At 43.9% G+C, this 21,025-nt stretch overlaps 1 protein-coding gene across 8 annotated transcripts in view; it reads left to right on the forward strand.

Annotated features, from left to right (window-relative positions):
- Positions 1-21,025, forward strand: part of KALRN (kalirin RhoGEF kinase) — an 837,912-nt gene that overhangs the window by 809,064 nt on the left and 7,823 nt on the right. For all 8 annotated transcript variants that reach the window (XM_060262792.1, XM_060262795.1, XM_060262793.1 and 5 more), the window contains 5 exons: positions 3,768-3,795; positions 6,334-6,505; positions 9,455-9,576; positions 11,881-12,012; positions 16,680-16,844. In XM_060262792.1, coding sequence (XP_060118775.1) covers positions 3,768-3,795; positions 6,334-6,505; positions 9,455-9,576; positions 11,881-12,012; positions 16,680-16,844 — 619 coding nt within the window. The remainder of the gene's footprint in view (positions 1-3,767; positions 3,796-6,333; positions 6,506-9,454; positions 9,577-11,880; positions 12,013-16,679; positions 16,845-21,025) is intronic.

Below are 21,025 nucleotides of genomic sequence, written 5' to 3' on the forward strand. Positions count from 1 at the left end.
TGCCAGGCCTAGGATAGCCAGGTGGAACCTGAAGATCTCCTGGTATCACAACTGAACTCCAGACAACAGATCTCTCTCCCTGTGGAGAAAATAACTGCTTTGGAGGGTGGATTCTATGGCATTATATTCAGCTGAGGCCTCTCCCCTACCTAGACTCTGGCTTCTGTAGACACAAAATATCCAGGAATTTCCCAACCTTGAGCTGGCAGTCAGGACTGGCCCCAATGAGTTCTCCCTAAAGAGTTCTCCCTCAAAATCGGCCTGGAAAGGGCCTCCTTCCTCTGTTTTTTACTGACAGAATTAAACTTGGAATACCATGGTTGCCTAGCAACAGCCACTGAAGGAAAATGGAGGACCCAGCAGGATGAGCCAATAGGATGGGAAGGCAGCTTCCCCAGTGGTCCAATCCTCATCTGTCCTGAGGCTGGAGGGATTGAGTGACATGTAGCTCAGCCAAAGGGAGGGAGGTGAGTCATTACCTGTACAGCTTGGCTTTTATATCTATAGGATTTATTCACTTCCTTTATATCTTACCTTTCTCAAACATGGGGATCAAAGCAGCTTACAGTATTCTCCCCCTTTTTATCCAAACAACAACCCCATTAGATTGATTAGGCTAAAAGTTTGTGACTGGTCCATATTCAATCAGTAAGCTTCCACAGCAAGATGGGGATTTGAATCTGGTTCTCTCAGACCCTCCTATGAAGCTCTAACTGCTACACCACACTGGCTTTCATAGGGTGGCTGCAGTAGCAAGCAGCCAGATCCAGCTGAGTTATGCATTTCCATTGGTAGCAAGTCAGCCAGATGTTGCTTCCAGGCCTCTGGCTGCCAACCTTCACGTAGAATCTGAAGATCTCCCAAAATTACAACATAACTCCAGAGAGTAAATATCTGCCCCCATGAAGAAAATGACTGCTTTGGAATTGATCAAGTGATCAATTCTATGGCATTATATTCTGCTAAGGCCTCTCACCTTCCCAAATGTTACCCTTTGTCAACCACAAAATCTCCAGGAATTTCTCAATCTGGAACTGGCAACCCTAGCTCAGGCCTGGCCCTAAAGAATCCTCCCTCAAAGGCCAAAATAGGCATAGAAAGCGCCCTGCCTCTTACTTCCTGAAACCCAGCCTGGAATACTGTGGTTGTCTAGCAACAACCACTGCTGAAACATATTAAAGCTACAGACACTCTTTTTATAATTTGGGGGTTTTCAATGTCCCCAATGTAATTTTTTAGGTTTCACATTTTTTTGCAAACCTAGGGCATTTTTTAGTTTTGTAGAAAGATCCGTCTTTCATGTTCATGTCTAATCACCAGTTCTAAGTATCCTCGGATTCAGCTGACTTGGCTATTAGTATATAGACGATTAGCCAATAACGGAACCTCAGGAGATTCTGCCTCAGAGGGTGGACTTTGTCTTTATGCCCTGCTCTTGAGCTTCTTGACTGTTCTTGGAAAGAGAATGCTGATCTGTATGGTTCTTGAGAACATTCTTTCATGAAAATCCAATGATAACTTCAAAAAGCTAACAGATGGACTGTGTGCAATTCCTTGACAGTCATATTGATGGCTGAAGGACTACCCTGCTAGTCAGTGGAGGAGGGAAGAGGAGATGAGGCTAGGCCTTTTCGACATAGCGGTACCCTTGACCTTGCTCTTCATATCTCACAGTCCCCTTGAGGAAAACACCTATTTTTAAAAAAATTGATGTACTTTCTAGCTACATGAGAGACATGATAGTTTATTGCAGTTAAGTTTCTGTTTATTCATTAATTAAGGATGTGAAAATGAATGTAATTTAAACTAATTAAATTAAGACAGAATAGTGTGATATTTTAAAATTCTTCAAAGCACACGACAGACGCAAGTCCCAACAGTAATGTTAAGAAACTGTTCTGAATGCAATTTATAAACGTCCACCAAACTGAATGCAACAATTTTCAGTGTCAAAACTGATGCTAGCCTGAAATGTGCAATTTGTGAATGTAAGCTTTTGTAAGCTTCATCAGACAACGGTATGGGTTCGTTCAAATGTGACTGGCAGCAGAGGAAAGCATATTTTTAACTGAAACATTTCTAGCCAGTTTTGTCTTTACATTCAAAGTGCCAATGCAGTTCTTAAAACCAATATGAGTAGCATGTAGGGAAAAAAACAGGTTAACAGTGCAATCCTAAATGGAGTTTCATCTTTCTAAATTAATTGATGTCAGTGGATTTAGGGTGTGACTCTGATTAACACAGTATGGGTAGCCTTTGATGGGGTACACTACAACTTTGCAGCCATTCATCCAAGAGTGGCTACTCCAAAATAAGCTTAATTAGAAAACTTGTCTAAATACTCTGTGCTATTCTTTCATATCAAAGTAAACGGGAGCTGAGGAGGTGACCTGCCTGGGAGAATTGGGTGGCAACTTAGTGCGACTTGTGGAAGGATCTCTTCCCACACTCATGAGGGAGGGGGTCCGTTTTGCATCAGTTCGGCACGCGCCATTTTAGGTGCCTTAGAGAAGGGGGGCAGAGCTCTTGCCATCACCAACGAGGCCACCTGCACGGCGCCTGCTCTCTGCCTCACCTCCCTGTCCCCTCAACCCACTTATCTCCCAGTAGACCTGGCTCTGTGCACTTGCCTTGCATCGTTGCCTCTGTGCAACTGGAATCACGCACTGCAGCCTTAAGAGCCCTGGCCCCCAAGGCCCACCCAGCCAACTTTCCCCTGCACGCCCTCCTCGTGGCACAGCATGTTGCTGAACTTGCTACTTACCAGTCTGCCATCAGCTCAATCCTAGGGCTGGCTGCGGCACCCAGCCATCAGTCTGATGGACAGAGGAGGAGAAAAGCAGCTGGGTGATCTGCCTGGTGGTTTGGTGAAAAAAGGACAGAGGTGTTGGGCATTGGCAGCAGTAGCAGCAGGCGACACGGGCTGCTCTGCTCACTGCTTGCTGCTGATGAACACAATGAGTGCAAAAAGGAGGATGCCGAGGAGGTGGGATCAGGTAGAGCCTCTTTGCGCAGACATACAGCAGCACTGCCAGCCTTGTGTGCATGCATTTTTTGGAGTTGCCCTGCGACTGGTCAGCTTGGTCAGAGGGAGGTGGCGGGCAGGGGGTGGTGGTTTGAATGGTGTCTACATCTTGCGGTACCCCTAGGAAGTGTTCAGGGTACCTCAGGGTACCATGGTATCCTGGTTGGGAATCACTGGGTTAGGCCATGAGAACAAGGCTGCAGTTTGTGTAATAAGCCCAGCAACACCCTACCAACTGCATGGGGGATACAGGAGGGACGGTGGCTCAGTGGTAGAGCATCTGCTTGGGAAGCAGAAGGTCCCAGGTTCAATCCCCGGCATCTCCAAAAAAGGGTCCAGGCAAATAGATGTGAAAAACCTCAGCTTGAGACCCTGGAGAGCCGCTGCCAGTCTGAGTAGACAATACTGACTTGGATGGACCAAAGGTCTGATTCAGTATAAGGCAGCTTCATATGTTCATATATATGAAGAATAGCTTCTTGTTTATTCCTCTTAATCCTATTAATTTTGACTGAGAAGATATGGAGTTGCTTGAATGAGAGCGCACACTGGAATCAATGGGCTGAGCTGGTAGTATATCTGTATACTGACTGTAATCTAAATAAGAACCTTTTGGTTTCTCACCAACCTTTTGTCAAGCCTGTTTTGTTGGTATTCTTATTTTACTGAAACAAACGTCTCTATTCACGGATAAATTCAAACAAGTATTTTCTGTTTCCCTATTTTTTTGTTGTTGTTCCAGATCATCAACCCAAATTTTATCCAGGAAGGTGAGTGAAAAGATGCAAAGTGTACAGAAATGTATTAGAGGGAATGAGAGAGCAAAACATAGCACAAGTTGTATTTTGTAACAAGACACAATGCAGATATTGCAATTATACACTTTTATGGTTTTAGCATGAATAGCTAGCAAACACTCAGACCGGTTCCTCACTAGCTGTTGCTCTGGCCCCGGGGTTCTGTTTTGCTCGGATCAAGTGATCAATTCCCCACCAGTTGCTATGCAGGTGCATTTTGATTTGGAGCTCCCTCCAATTTCCCTCACAGCTTCCTGCTCTTTTTTTTTTTGGTTTTTTTTTTTTTTTGAGATTCAAAGGCTGCAAGTGAAATTGGAGGGAGCCATGAATCAAAATGAGATTGCACAGCATTTAGTGGGGAATCAATCACTTGATCCGAGCAAAACAGAACCCCGGGGCCAGAGCAACAGCTAGTGAGGAAATGGCCTAGTTAGGAATCAGTTAGGAAAATGATGTGACTTGTATATATAAATTTTGAACTTCTTAAAGAAAGGGAAAGGCATTCTTTCAACTGATCAGACCAATTGCATCAAATTGGGTCAACAAAAAGACTTAAAATAAAATACCAGTGTACCACATTATTCCCATGATGTTCCTAGGGGAAGGAAACGAAATACAGAAAGGAATCTATTGTATGTGCCCAAACTCAACAGATATTTTTCAAAAAGGAGGAAAATGGTCAGTCCTTTCCAATCATGTTACAATATGGTAGTTTTCCTTGCAACTACATTTGTTCGCCAAAGTGAAAGCTTCTTTCTAATTATTTGTTCTTGTCGTTTAGTTTGCTTGGTAATAGACCTGGAGTTTCTTGAAAGCTCATTGGGGGGACTCCAATGAGAAGACCAATAATGGCAAACAACCTTTCCTGAAAAACAGTTTGCCTGCCCCGACCACTATGCCCCTATCCTCTTGCAACACACAGCCTCCAGAGAGTGTTGAGTGTTTTTGAGATTAAATTCTAAATTAAGACAGAGTAAAGTTAAGATAGGGTAAAGAACCTATTCCAGGATACTCTTTTAGTAAACCACGTAGGCACCTGAGAGCATGTCCCAGAAATCTATATAATATAAAATAATTCCACTGCAGACTTATAGGGGTTTCTTGAAAGGTAACTTGACATTAGGGTTGCCAGCTCTGGGTTGGGAAATTCCTGTGATTTTGGAGATGGAGGCTGGAGAGGGTGAAGTTTGGGGAGGGGTGGGACCACTGTGAGGTATAATGCATAGATTCTCCCCTCCAAAGCATCTGTTTTCTCCAGAGGCATTGATCTCTGTAGTCGGTTGTAATTCTGGGAGATCCCACCTACAATCTGGCAACCCTACTTGACATGGAAATGTTTTCCTCAAGGTACATAATTTGAGCCCTCTTGCTCTAACCAAATGGTCTTGAAACTGTCCATTACATATCTTAAAATAATTCAGAATTCATTTAAAATACCCCCCTCACAAACTATGAATAAAATCAGTTCTGAGCCTTGCTGAAATTCACATTCACAGCTTTAAAAAAAAAAAAAAACACCCTCATTTTCATTTCACAAAATGGCAAGATTCATATTCAACACAAACTTTTATTGAAGTCACCTTACAGCACATTCTGTAAGCTGCCAAGCTTCAAAAGGAGAAAAGGTGGCTAATAAATGTTTTAAATAAATAAGGGACTGAACCAATTACATGTCTACTTGCATGAATTTTTTTTGTTGTTGGAATACATACAACTGAGTCTTCTCCTATAGTAACTTGCTTAGAATTAATGTATATCTGGCTGGTCTATAAGCTAGTCCATTTGCACAAGCTATTTTCGTAGTGGGAATAGCTGTCCCGCACTGTAACAGCAGGTATGGGAGTTTAAAAAACCGTAGTGTTGAAGGAAACTCAAGCCAGCTGTTGCTCGAGTTGTAAGACATATAAGTCCGAACTCAAAAAAGCAACTAAAAGGTCATTTACCACTGGCGAGTACTGCTGGAAAAAATGGATCAAAGTATTGTACATGCCTCAATCATAGGGACCTACCATTAACCATGGAAGTTTTAGCTTTAAAGTGTTGGCTAGGTATGCGCCTAAGATCTTATTTTAAATGTCCAGAATATTTGAGAATTAGACTTATCACTTGGATCACAGTCTTGCTCGGAGAACAGAATGGAGTAGTACTTCTCCCACCTCGGTGGGGTAGGGCGGGATATAAATCGAATAAAATAAATAAATAAAATAAATACTTGCATGGAATACAGATAGTAGAAATGCAATCCCGGGCATCCACATTTATTACAGTATCTCAATGATCCTTTCTAGCATCAACAGCAGTCCAGATGGTGTAATGACCAAACATCTGACTTCACTTTTTCTACTTGTTTGGAAAATTCCTTCACAAATTTGAAAAATGAAGTGTGTATTTCCCTATGCTTTCTTTGCAAGATCAAACTATAGGAAGGGGTTTCTTAGGCTTAGCCGCTACAAGATTGGCTTGATGTCTTTGGTGAATGTAACATGTTTCTGTGTATGACCTTTGCTTCAGTTGCTCCAGAGTTTCTTGTGCCCTTGGTGGACATCACCTGTTTGCTGGGTGACACAGTAATATTACAGTGTAAGGTGTGTGGACGGCCTAAGCCAACCATAACCTGGAAAGGACCAGATCAAAACATTCTTGACAGTGACAACGGTACAGCTGCATATACAGTTTCCTCCTGGTATGTTCAACCTTTTTTATTCAATATTGCTGTAATGGTGGCTTCATTGCTACAAGATGTTGTGATTGCATCAGAAGTTTTTGTGTCCAAGGTAGGCTTTCCAGGCCGTCACCAGTAAATGCCAGAAGACTGGAGGGGGGGGGGGAGGAAGTGCCCAGAAAAAGTTGAATTTTGGGGAATATGATGTCAAATCATCCATGGAGCATCACAGAGGATGTAATGTCACTACCTGGTAATACTCTAGGAATTTCCCTAATCTTTATGATGAAGACTATCAATGCTATTCCTCATTTTTCTTCAATTCCTCAAATTATTGTGTAGTTAAAATCAATAACAATTATAAAATCTGAAATGCTTTGAGGCCTTCTGAGGCCCTCTGAGATATTCTGAGGCCCTTCAGGGCCCTCCGCAGTTCCTCCATAGTTGTCCAAGATGCACTCAAGGCTGCACCAGCCACCAAGAGGCAGCAGACACTGCCCAGCAATCATGTGCTGAACAGTCTTGGTAGGTTTTCTCTTTTCACAATTTTCCTACCTCACCAGCAATCAATCACTGTAGTCTCCAGACTCTGTGGCAAATAATGTATCCAGGTCACTGTATTGTGCTACTAGCTGCAATTTTCAAACAATGGCCACCACTCTTAAAATGTCCCTAAAGTAAATTGCACACACAAAGAACATTACAATAAACTTCTCTAGGATTTATGTTCTGGTAGGCAATTGCTCTGTCAGCTGATACAAAGTGATGCTGCAGATTTTGAAATGAATATCTGTAGGGTCACGTGGTGACCTTGATTCAAGTAGCTTTACTCCTATTTCAAACAGGTTTGCCTACCAAATACCTTTACCCAGGGCTTTTTTGGAGCGTGAACGCACAAGAACGCAGTTCCTGCCGGCTGGGCATCAGGGGTGTGTGCCTAATATGCAAATGAATTCCTGCTGGGCTTTTGTGAAACAGTGGTGACATCAGGGGACGTGGCCTAAGATGCAAATAGGTTCCCACCGGGCTTTTTCTACCAAGAAAGCCCTGCCTTTACCTACCAAAAGCTTACCTCTCAGTAGGGAGAATGCAGAACTGGTAACACGATACCGGCTTTAAACAGAAACATTGCACAGAGGCTGTAATTAGCTAGCAAGAAAAACCCAACAATGTTTGACCAACATTTCTTCCTGGGAATTACAGGAATTCTAGATCTTCTTTGTGGTCTCTGAGCATTCAAACCCGTGAGTCTATAGCACCTGTGCCAGTTCCAATTGGTGTTATGTAGCTCCACTGGAGGGATTTTGTGTCCCTGCCTCCGAGCATGCCCAGTGACTCCACCACACATGCCCAAGATCCCGCCAGTTCTTTTCTGATGACCATGTGATAAGGACTTGCCTCCTTGGCTCTCCGGTTGGTGAACAACGTCTTCACTCCTTTTTTCCATTTCTCCAGTCTCATCTCTTTAAGCCTCTTTCTGCGACCTAGAAAAATAGATTGTGAGTGAGCGGGCTGCGGACCTCCTTCCCCACCCACTTTGCATGGCGGCTGCCTCCCATGTGAGGTTTCTTCAAAAGGTGCTCCTGGTGCGATAGTAAACTTGCCCCTTCGGGTGGATATTCGCTGTGCCTCCCCTGTCTCGGCAAAGTGAGCCGCACTGATTTCTGTGTTCATTGCTTGAAATTTAGCAACCAAACCAGGAAAAACCAAGTGGCCCAATTCCTCCAACGTTGGTCTCAGGCTCTGCAGTGGAGGGTGTCACCTCATCAGCATCGGCCACCATAACTTCCCCCTCATAAACTCTGAACACATTGATGATCCGTGATGACACGGTGATGGTGAAACTGAAGATGGGATCAGGGTCTTAACCCTCCTTGACCTCCCTGACTAAGAAGCACAAGAAAGTGAAAGAGCGTCACTCAACCAAGGAACGCCAGTTGCACCCTCCACATGCAAGCCATCACTGAGTCTGAGGGTCTCTCTGGCACGCACTCAGCAGCAAATAGTGGCAACACTACTGGACTTGATGCTGTTGAGATCAGTACCCAATAAGATCTTAGCATCTCCACGTTGGGTGGACTCCCTGGTCCTTACGCATCTGTTGAAACATCTTCATTGTGCTAGATAGATGATAGATAGATAGATAGATAGATAGATAGATAGATAGATAGATAGATAGATAGATAGATAGATAGATAGATAGATAGATAGATGATAGATAGATAGATAGATAGATAGATAGATAGATAGATAGATAGATAGATAGATAGATAAATTTATTGTCATTGTTCTCAAAAAAGAAAATGAGAGCAACGAAATGAGGTGCTCTTCCACAAACATACCAACACATCAACACCCCCCAAAAAGAACATATACATAGACCATTTAAATGCATCTAAAAACAAATAACCATTCATAACCCTGCATTTAGCCTAACCACGGCACCAAACTGGTTATTCCTGAATCTGATAAATATCTTCATTATTTTGGATGCTAGTTTACTGCTCAACCACTGACTATATGTATGGAATAGTAAATTGCATTTCATTTTATCTGAGGAAGTATATGTACACACAAAAGCTCCTACAGTGAATTAAACTTTGTTGGTTTCAGAATTTTCTTTGAGCAGAAACACACAGGAATGCAATTCTGATTAGTTTGGTGTCAGGGGTGTGGCATAATATGCAAATGAGTTCCTGCTGGGCTTTTTCTACCCAAAAAAAGCAATATGTGAAACAATGGTGACACCAGGGGGTATGGCCTAATATGCAAATGAGTTCCAGCTGGGCTTTTTCTACAAAAAAGCCCTGATTGGTCTTAAAGGTACCACTGGACTTCTACTTTGTGCAGCATTGTCAGTCTTCCCACTGGTTTTCATTTTCTCTGCCCTTTGAATGACCCTGTTATGCATATCAGTGTAAATGCATATCAGAATATCCAACCAAAATTATGCCATTTGCCTCCTTCCAGTGATTCAGGTGAAATCACTCTGAAGATCTGTAATGTCATGCCCCAGGACAGTGGTATTTACACATGTGTGGCAACAAATGAACTTGGAACAGCGTCTACTTCTGCTACAATCAAAGTACAAGGTACTGATTTTTGTCCTGATTAACATTTATTTCATCAAATAGTACAATGAGTATTTTACAGGGTTTGGGTTTTTTTTAAGTCAACCGGTGTGTCTGCTAGTTTAGAGACTTGATGATCAATGCTGAAAATACCCAGTTTAGCTACATGGGTATCCTATAACTTTGCTCAGTTTAAGTATTATTATTTTACACATACACCATGTCCCGTGCAAAGAGAAATTCCAAGGCCACTTCCTCCTAGGGCTTGTTTCCTTTGGATGACACAGAACACCGGAGATTTATAGTATTTTTCATAGTGCTTCATTTACACATATACAAGTAAAGCAAAAGGCAGAGGCAAAGAAGCACTTCTATGAGGCATCCTTCACTTGGATTTATAACTATAGCAGACTTTTAGACCATGAAGCTAAGAGTCAGGATGCTCAGAAGGACTGTAGAATCCCACCTTTCAAGCCCTCATCCTCTTGTTGCCTTTCAGAAGAACCTGATGTTACATTGCGTGAATGCATAGAGAGAGAGCAGGCTCTTCCCCGCTCTCCTTGCACCCATTCTGAGCAGAGTGACAAGATAGTAAGGTGAGGTCACTCAACAGCAGGCGGTCATGTGTGGTGCTGTAAAAGAAGGGGTTTGACCCAACTTCCTTGTAACTCAGACAGTCACACAGCAGGCTTCCATTTTTTTCTGAGAGGGCAACCATGCGGGTAAAGATGTGGGAGATAGGATCACTTATACTTAAGAATGCTTTATTGAGTTAAGAAGTGCGATACAGATATAACAAACGAAAACCATGAGTATGCATCAAATATCAAAACATGACACCATGAAACATTACAGAGTGCAGTTACGAAAGTAATTGACAGGACATCAATATAGCGTAGTATGAGGCATTGGGGATTCTATTATCAGCATAAACTTTATCAATGAAGGGTCGCCATTTTTCTATAAAATTCGAGGAAGCAATTTGTTGGGAACGATGAGGGCCTAAGTCATAAGTGAGCTTATCCAGTGCAAAATAATCCCACAATTTTAACCACCAAGTTTGTCGTGAGGGGGGAGAGTGTTGTTTCCAAGCTAGAGCTATTGCAAATTTAGCAGCCACAAACATGAGCGAGATCAATTCCTCTGCAGATTCGGGGATATTTGAGTTATCTAGAAGATTTAAAAGGGCAAATTCGGGCGTAAATGGAGGAGAGTATGATGTGAGTTCTTGTACTTCTTGATAGATTTGTCTCCAGAAGCTATTTATGGTTGGGCAGTGCCACCAGGAGTGGAGAAAAGTGCCCCTCTGTCCACAGTTCTTGAAACAGAATATGATCACTTATCTCAAATGTCTTATCTGGTTTGGCCATAAGGCCCTCTTTTTTTTTACATGCATGTTTATGTATTTGATTTAATTATTTGAAGTGACTGAATTTGAGGAATGGGAGAGAAAGCATGTGTAGAGGAGAACTGATAAGTACTATTGTCAAGGCCCTGATTTGCTGCTCAGGCCTGCTATGTGTCTTGCATGGAATGTGCGCTTCAGTCGTAGCTGCAGGAAGCTTGCACCTTCTTCGAGTGGGAACCAATCACTTCAAGGCCAACAACTCCCACCTTAGAATGCCATTATCTACAGCTATGCTTTGAGAGGATTGTTGATGTAACATTTAACCTTTGTAGCTGGCAATGCCTGCCTTTGTAGTTTGAAATGCCCGCACGCTCTAAATTGGGCACGCTGTCAACTGTCAACGCTGCCTATATAATCTCTGTCCTATTTGAACTGGGGCGGTTCCTACACTGACCCAGTGTCTGAAGTATGCCATGTTACCTTCTATTGAAATGCTTATTTGAAAATACAAAGAGCCTCTCTTATTGAAGGACTTGGGGACTTGACCACTATTCTACTCATTGATTCTCTTTGACACCACACATTAGCGTTGCAAGATAAATATGGGATTACAAAGTCATCGTTGGTTTTCTAATGTGTCGTTCTGCCCACACATTTGAATCTAGTACAACCTGTGTACTTTTATTGAACAGATGTATCAAATCTCAAACATGCCCTAAAAAAGACAGCACAGCTCCTCACCAATTACTTTGATGAGCAATTTGACCCATTGTGGGTGACTATGATATCATAGTTCTGCTGTGCAGATTATTACAGTAATAATAATAATTTATTTATATCCCGCCCTCCCCGCCGAAGCAGGCTCACTCATGAACCTAGCTTTTAACGAGTCCCATTTTCACTTGTATTGCAATCAAAAAGAAGCGGTCTGTGTGATCTTTCTGTTTCTTTCTTCCTGATTCCTCCCACCACCCCAGGTGTCCCAGCAGCTCCAAATCGCCCTATTGCTCAGGAAAGAAGCTGCACCTCTGTGATTCTTCGCTGGCTGCCTCCATCCAGTACAGGGAACTGTACTATTTCTGGTTACACAGTGGAGTACAGGGAAGAAGGTATGAGTTGAGCTTTACTTCATATTAGGTGTATATAGACCGAACTGTACATGATGAACAAAAACAATTGGTTCCCAAGTAATGCTGACATAGGGGCAGGGGCAGGCATTAAGCACCCCTCCGCCTTCTACCTGACAATTAACCTCTTTCAATACAAGAACTGGTGGGCATTCGATGAAATTGCTGAGCAGACAGATTAAAACGGATAAAAGGAAGTCCTTCTTCACCCAAAGGGTGATTAACATGTGGAATTCACTGCCACAGGAGATGGTGGCGGCCACAAGCCTAGCCACCTTCAAGAGGGGTTTAGATAAAAATATGGAGCACAGGTCCATCAGTGGCTATTAGCCACAGTGTGTGTGTGTGTGTATAAAAATTTTGCCACTGTGTGACACAGTGTTGGACTGGAAGGGCCATTGGCCTGATCTAACATGGCTTCTCTTATGTTCTTATGTTCTTAGATACTTGATTAAATGAGGCCAAACAATTCATATGGATGATCAATGGCCCACAGTTCTAGTTATAGGCTAAACAGATAATTCACTGCTGGCCAAAAACATCTGACTTGTTAGGGTTGCCAACTCTGGCTTGGGGAAATTCCTAGAGATTTGGTGATGGTGGCTGAGAAGAAGTTTGGGATGGAGTGGGCTGTAACAGCATACAGTATGCTCTCCAAGGTTGCCATATCTCCTAGAGGAACTGATTTGTTAGTCTGGCGATCACTTGTGGAGAGCTGGTTTGGTGTAGTGGTTAAGTGTGTGGACTCTTATCTGGGAGAACCGGGTTTGATTCCCCACTCCTCCACTTGCACCTGCTGGAATGGCCTTGGGTCAGCCATAGCTCTGGCAGAGGTTGTCCTTGAAAGGGCAGCTGCTGAGAGAGCCCTCTCCAGCCCCACCTACCTCACAGGGTGACTGTTGTGGGGGAGGAAGGTAAAGGAGATTGTGAGCCGCTTTGAGACTCTTCGGAGTGGAGGGCGGGATATAAATCCAATTTCTTCTTCTTCTTCTTCTTCTTCTTCTTCTTCTTCTTCTTCTTCTTCTTCTTCTTCTTCTTCTTCTTCTTCTTCTTCTTCTTCTTCTTCTTCTTCTTCTTCTTCTTCTTCTTCTTCTTCCAGGGGAATTCCAGGCCCCACTTGGAACTTGTTAAACCTATTATGACTTGATAGAGTTGTGTAGATTGTCTGTTTGGGTTGTTAGCTGTTATGCCAAACATAACTGTTGGTACTATGCAATGGTTTCTGCGTCATTTCCAAAAATGTAGCTTCTCCTAATAGAGGCCTGCTGTACTGACAGCACGAATACCTCTTCTAACAATGTTCATGACAAACCGCTACCAAGTCAACCTAATATATGTCTTCTCAGCTTGTTCCACTGTTCATTTTACTGCTGAATTCCCACAACTTTCTCAGTTCCTCCACTGCGATTTTAAACCTCTGTCCCCTTTATTCATGTTTCCATTACCTTATAGGGTTGCCAAGTCCAATTTAAGAAATATCTGGGGACTTTGGGGGTGGAGCCAGGAGACTTTGGGGGTGGAGCCAGGAGACATTAAGGGTGGAGCCAAGATCAAGGCTGTGACAAGCATAATTGAACTCCAAAGGGAGTTCTGGCCATCCCATTTAAAGGGACGGCACACCTTTTCAATGCTTTCCTTCCTTAGGAAATAAGGATAGGGGCACCTTCTTTGGGGGCTCATAGAATTGGACCCCCTAGTCCAATCATTTTGAAATTTGGGGGATATTTTGGGGAGAGGCACTAGATGCTGTACTAAAAATTTGGTGCCTCTACCTCAAAAAACAGCCCCCCCCAGAGCCCCAGATACCCGCGGATCAATTCTTTATTATTTTCTATGGGAATAAATCTCCATAGGGAATAATAGAGTTCCCAGCAGACATTTCCCTCCCCTCCCCCCACTTTCTGACGACCCTGAAGCAGGGGGAGGGTCTCCAAACTGGGGGATCCCCTGCCCCCACCTGGGGATTGGCAACCCTATTACCTTATCATGCTCTTCCCCAAAGCTGGAAAACCAGCTTCCTCTGTTTCATTAATCTGGTTGCTATTTTTGCCAAATGAATAAACAATAGTAGATTAATAGTTATATCTATAATAGAAGCACCCAGTCATATATCACTCTATGTCACAGACATCTGAGTTATAAAAATGCCTTCTTTTGAATGCTATTAAAATTAATTTTCTGTTTCTATGACATTATGATTATTCAAATGGCTCTAGTGGCTAAACCACATTTTAAAAATTACATGTAATGGATACATAAAGGTTTCTAAGGATGGAGATACCGCAGAATGAGATAACAGAATTCTGATGTGGTAGAAGAATATTTTTGAATTCTAACTATGTGGGTAAAACAATTCCCAGTAAGCAAATAACTAGCATAGTAGGAAGATGGTACTTTCCTGACATCTTAGCTTTCTACTTGCAAGGAACTTTTATTTAGAAGAATAATCAAAAATATCGCCTGCCTGCACTTTGAAATGGTGCCACACATTCAAATAGTTCAGCATGATTTAATCATTTTGACTATATGTGTAAAGTGCCCACTACTTTTTCTTGGTGCATGTGATTTGCAAGAGAAGTTGTATTACCTATGCTTTGGTACTCTTTTGCCTTTGCTCTGGGAACTCTGGGGGAATGCAGCTGAGCCTGCTTCACTATCCTTTTTGCAGCATCATAAGTAATCTGTGGAGGGAACTGGTGACTGCATCGCAAGGCCATGTCATCCTCTTGCAGAGCCTGCTTGAACTGTTCATTGTCTGGTACAGAGGGTAGGCTTCCCAACCCTCCCACCCTGGCTGGGGACTCCCGAATTTTCAGCCTCCTCCCCCGCTCTTAAAAAGTCTGGGGGCAGGGGAGAGAGAACATACCTGCAGGAATCATGTTTTACAGCTTGGGATCCGTTTTTAAGGCTGCACAGGAAACAGGAACGGCCCTTTAAGGCTGCACAGGAAACAGGAACGGCCCCTCCCTTTCTTTTCCTGTGCAGTCTTACTTTCTTTTTCACAGCCAGCAAATTCTGCTGGAAGAAGACCAAATAAGGTAAGTGTTTGTGTGTGTGTGTGAGAGAAGGAGGGGGCAGGGAGGGGGGAATTCCCTGGGATGGAGGCCCCCCCCTTTAGAAAGCATGTGGGGGGGAAGGAAATGTCTACTGGGCACTCTATTATTCCCTATGGAGAATGATTCCCATAGGGAATAATAGGGAATTGATCCATGGGTATTGGGGGCTCTGGGGGGGCTATTGTTTGAGGTAGAGGCACCAGATTTTTAGTATAGCAGCTAGTGCCTCTCCCCAAAATACCCCCCAAGTTTCAAAAATATTGGACCAGAGGGTCCAATTCTATGAGCCCCAAAAGATGGTGCCCCTATCCTTAATTATTTCCTATGGAAGAAAGGCATTTAAAAAGGCATGCTGTCCCTTTAAATGTGATGGCCAGAACTCCCTTGGAGTTCAATTATGCTTGTCACATCCTTGTTTCTGGCTCCACCCCCAAAGTCTCCTGGCTCCACCCCCAAATTCCCCAGATTTTTCTTTAATTGGACTTGGCAACCCTAATAGAGGGCTGGGTGAGAAATGTTTTGTATTGCTTTTTATGGGCTTTGAATTATCACTTTTGGTGGGCTATGTAACAGCCCTGGATGGTTATAAAGATCTGGTCAACTCCAGGTGAGCCAGATCTGGCATGAATCCTCACGCTACCTGTCTATCAATAAAGTTAACCCTTTCTGAAAAGGAGAGAGGTCTGCTTATGTTGAAGATAGCCCCGGAGCTGACAATAACGTCCTTTGTGTCAGGCCTGGCTCTCCTTCAATAATAACAACTCTCCATTTTCAGGATTAGTATTTATTGTAAGGCAGGATACGGTAACACTGGCCTAAGTCAGTGTCGAAACTGGTATACAGGCCCAGGTGGGTTAGTTATATACTAACAGAGTGACTGTTACATGGTGCGCCTTTGAGTTCAGGCGTGAGATTAGTTCAAAAGCATTTGTTGCAAATCAAGCGTTCTCACACTACAAAGCATTCTGTGAAACACCCAGAGATAATAGACGTGGTCTTGAGTGTCAGGCTGTTTCTCAGGAGACATGTAACTTTCGGTTTCACAAAGACAAAGCTAAGCATACATTCTCTGAGGCACATTAAAAACAAACAGATAATGGCAAGGAACTTGACAAGCACAGGGCTGGAACCAACGTATACTGCAGGGGTGGCCAAACTGCAGCTCAGGGCTACATGTGTCTCTTTCACACATGTTGTGTGGTTCTTGAAGCCCTCACTGCCCCATCAGCCAACTTGGAAAAGTCATTTCTCTCTTTAAATCGCTTACCCAAGCCAAGACAGCCAATGGCTTGGAAAATGCATTTAAAGTTAAATTGGCTTTCTTTCCACCTCTCTCTCCCCCTCCATCTATCTGCCTGCCTATCTTTCGGCTCTCAAACATCTAATGTTCATGTCTTGTGGTTTTCATGCATCTGGCATTTATTCTATGTCGCTTGTATGTTAAGCAAGTCTGGCCACCCCTGGTATACTGAGTAGGGAAGCAAAGATCCCAGGTCACGGCAGCTCCTTTTCCTGTCTAGAGCCACATGCACATTTTAATAATGCTTCCTCTCTCTCTCTCTCTCTCGCTCTCTCTGTCGCCATAAAACACAGGATCACAGATCTGGCAGCAGTCTGTTGCCTCAACTTTGGACACCTACCTCGTTATTGAAGATCTCACACCTGGCTGTCAATATCAGTTCCGAGTCAGCGCCAGCAATCCTTGGGGAATTAGTTTACCTAGCGAAGCCTCCGAGTTTGTGAAACTTCTGGAATATGGTGAGCACGTGACCAAAAACGAAGGCAAACTGCAGACAGGAAAGCCTATTAATGCATTAAAATTAGAAACTGGGGGTTCTAGTTCTATTTCAGGAGCTGAGGTTTGTGTGAGGCCCTAGGCTTTTCCCTCTTAGCATTCTGAACACATTAAGTTGCCTCATACAAAGTTATACCAAGGACAGTATTGTATGCCCTGACATCTGCAGAAATTCAGGTAGGTCTTTCTCACACCCCTACGACGTGATCCTTTTAACTGGAGATGCTAAGGACTGAACCAGGGCCCTCTTGCCATGAAGCAGATATTCCGCCATGGAGGTTTCAGATAGGTTCAGCCCCCGGGACTCCAAGTACAAAATATAGCCTGATATATCTTCTGATTAGTGTATAAACATTTACATCAAAATGTCGGGCAAACTACAGGAAGCAAAGCCTAATCCTTAGAAAGTGTTGAAGCTCAGTGGTGCAGAACATTTTTTTGTAAATAGACAATCCTAAATTTAATCTTTGTAAATAGACAATCCTAAATTTAATCGTTGACATCTACCAGTTTAAAATGTACTGGGCTGACATTCCAGTTCAATCTGCTAGGGCACAGTAATACTGCGAGCATTCTTGCCCCATCCTAAGTATTAAGGCTGTAATGATAGAGCTAAGTGTCACCCATTTATTGGTGGGCGTTCAGCCCAAATCCCCAATGATTTCTCGCACTACATACATGGAGATAAATGTGAATCTGATAGCTACAGTGCCATGGTCAGACCACTTTGTCGTGAAGGCCTGGCTAAGCATCCCGACCCTTCCCTGTTTAGGTGGTGAGTTGATTTATGCTAGCCTGTGGAGTTTAATGGATCCACTTGATTCCAGAACACTCTGTGGGATATGGTGCCTCCTGGCACCTCATTGGATGAGCTGGTGGAGGAATGACATAGCCAGCTCTCAAAAGCCCTCAGTGAAGTTGCTCTCCGACACCCCCATAACTCTTGAATCAAATCAGCTTCCTGTTATACATCGGAGCTGCGGAGGATGAAGCAAGAGCTAAGATGGTTAGGCTGAGGGTGGTGTGGTGTACTTGTGACCAAGCTGCAAGAACATCTTATAGAACATTTATGAAATCCTATAAGATGGCCATGAAGGCTACTAAGAAGGATTTCTACATGGCAAGGAAAACAAAACTATAAGGAATTGGCTATTGGCTGTGAGTTATTTCATGGATAAAATCTTGTCGTTCCACTGTGACCTGCGAGCCACAGTTGAAACAATAGGTGAACTAGAAGCTCCTTGGCTGTCTTCTGGTCCAGTTTTGGATCAATTCAGCCAACTCTCCCTAGAGGAAGTCAACAGGACCCTGGCAGCTGTAAAGCCCACCCCTTGCCTACGGGATCCGTGTCTGTCTTGGCTTGTTAAAGCCTGCGGAGATGAAGTCCGGACTCCCCTGGGTAATATTATTGACCTGTCCCTGACATCAACATTCCCAGGGGTATGAAATTGGCAGTGGTGAGACTGCTTCTGAAAAAGCCATCTCTGGACCCTATTGTCCTAACTACCACCCAGTATGAAACTTTCTGTTCCTGAGTAAGGTAGCTGAGAGGGCAGTTGCTGAGCAGCTCCAGGGATTCCTGAGTGATGCCTCCATCCTGGATCCATTCCAGTCTGGCTTCTGCCTTGGCCATGAGATGGAGACTGCACCAGTCACCCTCATGGACAACCTCTGGAGGCATCTGAATTGAGGCAGGTCAGTACTGCTGTTGGTACATGATCTAACAATCTTTTGACACAGTTAATTACAATCTTTTGACCCACCACATCACTGATGCGGGGATACAAGGGACTGCTTTGCAGTGGCTGTCCTCCTTTCTCCACGGCTAGGGACAGGGGTGGAGCTTGTGAAAGACAATACAAATTTTAAGTGTAAAAAAAAATTGGGGAGAGGATCACCCCTTGCAGGATGCTGCATACCAGAGAGTAATGCAGAGAGGGTATCTTTGGCTGGTCAGGTAGCTGGTTGCTTATTCCCCTCCCCCATGACCTTGTGACAGTGATCCATGTAATGGTCACTTCCAGGTTAGATTACTGCAATATGGGCCTACCCTTGAGTCTGACCCGGAAGCTCCAGCTGGTACCGAATGCAGCTGCACACCTGCTGACGGGGAGGTCTATGTGGATGCACATTCAGCCAGTATTGTGCCAACTGCTTTGGTTGCTGGTTGAATACTGGAACAGATTCAAGATGATGGTACTAACCTTTAAGGCCCTATGTGGCCAGGGACCAACACATCTACAAAACCATTTCTCCCTGTATGTGCCTTGAAGAGCCTTGTGCTATTCTGAGCAGCAGTGTTTGGTAGTCCCTGGTCCAAAGGATGTCTGCCTTGCCTTGACTTGCCTTGTAGAACGTGCTCCTGGCTGAGACCAGAGCCCTGCAGGATCTATGACAATTCCACAGAGCCTTCAAAATGGAGCTGTTCCACCAGGCTTTGGGTTGAGGCGGTGGAGATCCAAAGAACACCGGCTTTCCCTGCTCAGTGCAATCAGTCTGTCAGTCTACCTCAGGACACTGCCTATACCAACTTGGCCCCAGAACCAGCTGACTTTGTTTTCTTTTGAGATAAATATGCCCTCCTGACAATGTTGCAGCAGGCCCTGTAGTTAGCTGCCATCAGATATTTTAACTGATCTATGTAAATTAACTGGTTGTTATTTTTATGAATTATCGTTGTTTTGCAATGTGTTGTGAGCCCCCCTGGGCCAGCTTGCAGGTAGGGCAGGGGGATATTGAATTAGATAGATAGATAGATAAATAAATAAACAAACAAACAAACAAATAAATAAATAAATAAATAAATAAATACCTTGATCAATGGTATCAAAACCCACTGGGAGATCTAGCAGAATTAATATGATCACACCACTCCATTCCTCTCCTGGCAGTCATTGATCAGGGTAGCCAGGGCTGTTTCAGTTGCATGACCAGGTTTGAAACCAGACTGGAAAGGATCCAAACATGCTTCATTCTGGAATCCCTAAAGTTGCCCAGCCACCACTCGTTGAGTAACTTTTTTCAGGAATGGTACATTTGAAACTGGACAGTATTCAACTCTAATGGATCCAGAGTAAGTTTCTTTAGAAGTGGATGCCTCTCAAGGAGCCATTTACTGTCTCTGGACCCAATTCACCAGCCTCCTTGACCCAACAGATTTGAGCAGCCAGCAGGTTGAAGGAGAGCCAGTTTGGTGTAGTGGTTAAGTGTGCGGACTCTTATCTGGGATAACCGGGTTTGATTCCCCACTCCTCCACTTGCACCTGCTGGAATGGCCTTGGGTCAGCAGAGCTCTGGCAGAGGTTGTCCTTGAAAGGGCAGCTGCTGTGAGAGCCCTCTCCAGCCCCACCCACCTCACAGGGTGTCTGTTGTGGGGGAGGAAGGGAAAGGAGATTGTGAGCCGCTCTGAGACTCTTCGGAGTGGAGGGCGGGATATAAATCCAATATCTTCATCTACTTCACAGAGTATCTGTTGTGGGGGGGGGAGGAAGATAAAGGAGATTGTGAGCCGCTCTGAGACTCTTCGGAGTGGAGGGAGGGATATAAATCCAATATCATCTTCTTCTTCTTCTTCAGTGCAATTGGTGTAGCACTGGCCATATGTTTTCCAGTAAAGGCAATGCAGTTAGCAAGTGCGCTGCTTCATTTTGCACCAGCTGGAGTTTCTGGATTAGCCCCAAGGACAAGCCTGCATAGAACGAGTTACAGTAATCCAACCTGGAAGTGACCATTGTGTGTGTCACCGTAGCTAAGTCCTGAGAGGAGAAATAGGGCGCTGGCTGCCTGACCTGCCAAAGACGTTAAAAGGCAGATCTGGCAACTGCAGCAACCTGAACCCAGCTAAGGTACAGGACCTCCGTCTTCATTGGAGTAAGCTTCAACTGGCTCTGTTGCGGCCACCCAGCCACGGCAGAGTCTGGGCAGCTGCCCATCAACAGATAGAGCTGGGTGTCATTTGCATATTGGTGACAACCCAGCCCAAAACCTCGGGCTAACTGGGGAAGGGGCTGCATGTAGATGTTAAACATCATTGCCCCCTGTGGCACACCACATACGTAATTGGAAAACATAAACCTACTGAACAAGATTTCTTTAATTTAACACTACTGCATATTACTTGCTTACACGGCACCCTAGGATTATC

Source organism: Heteronotia binoei, chromosome 21 (assembly GCF_032191835.1).
Source record: "Heteronotia binoei isolate CCM8104 ecotype False Entrance Well chromosome 21, APGP_CSIRO_Hbin_v1, whole genome shotgun sequence".
NCBI lineage: Eukaryota > Metazoa > Chordata > Lepidosauria > Squamata > Gekkonidae > Heteronotia > Heteronotia binoei.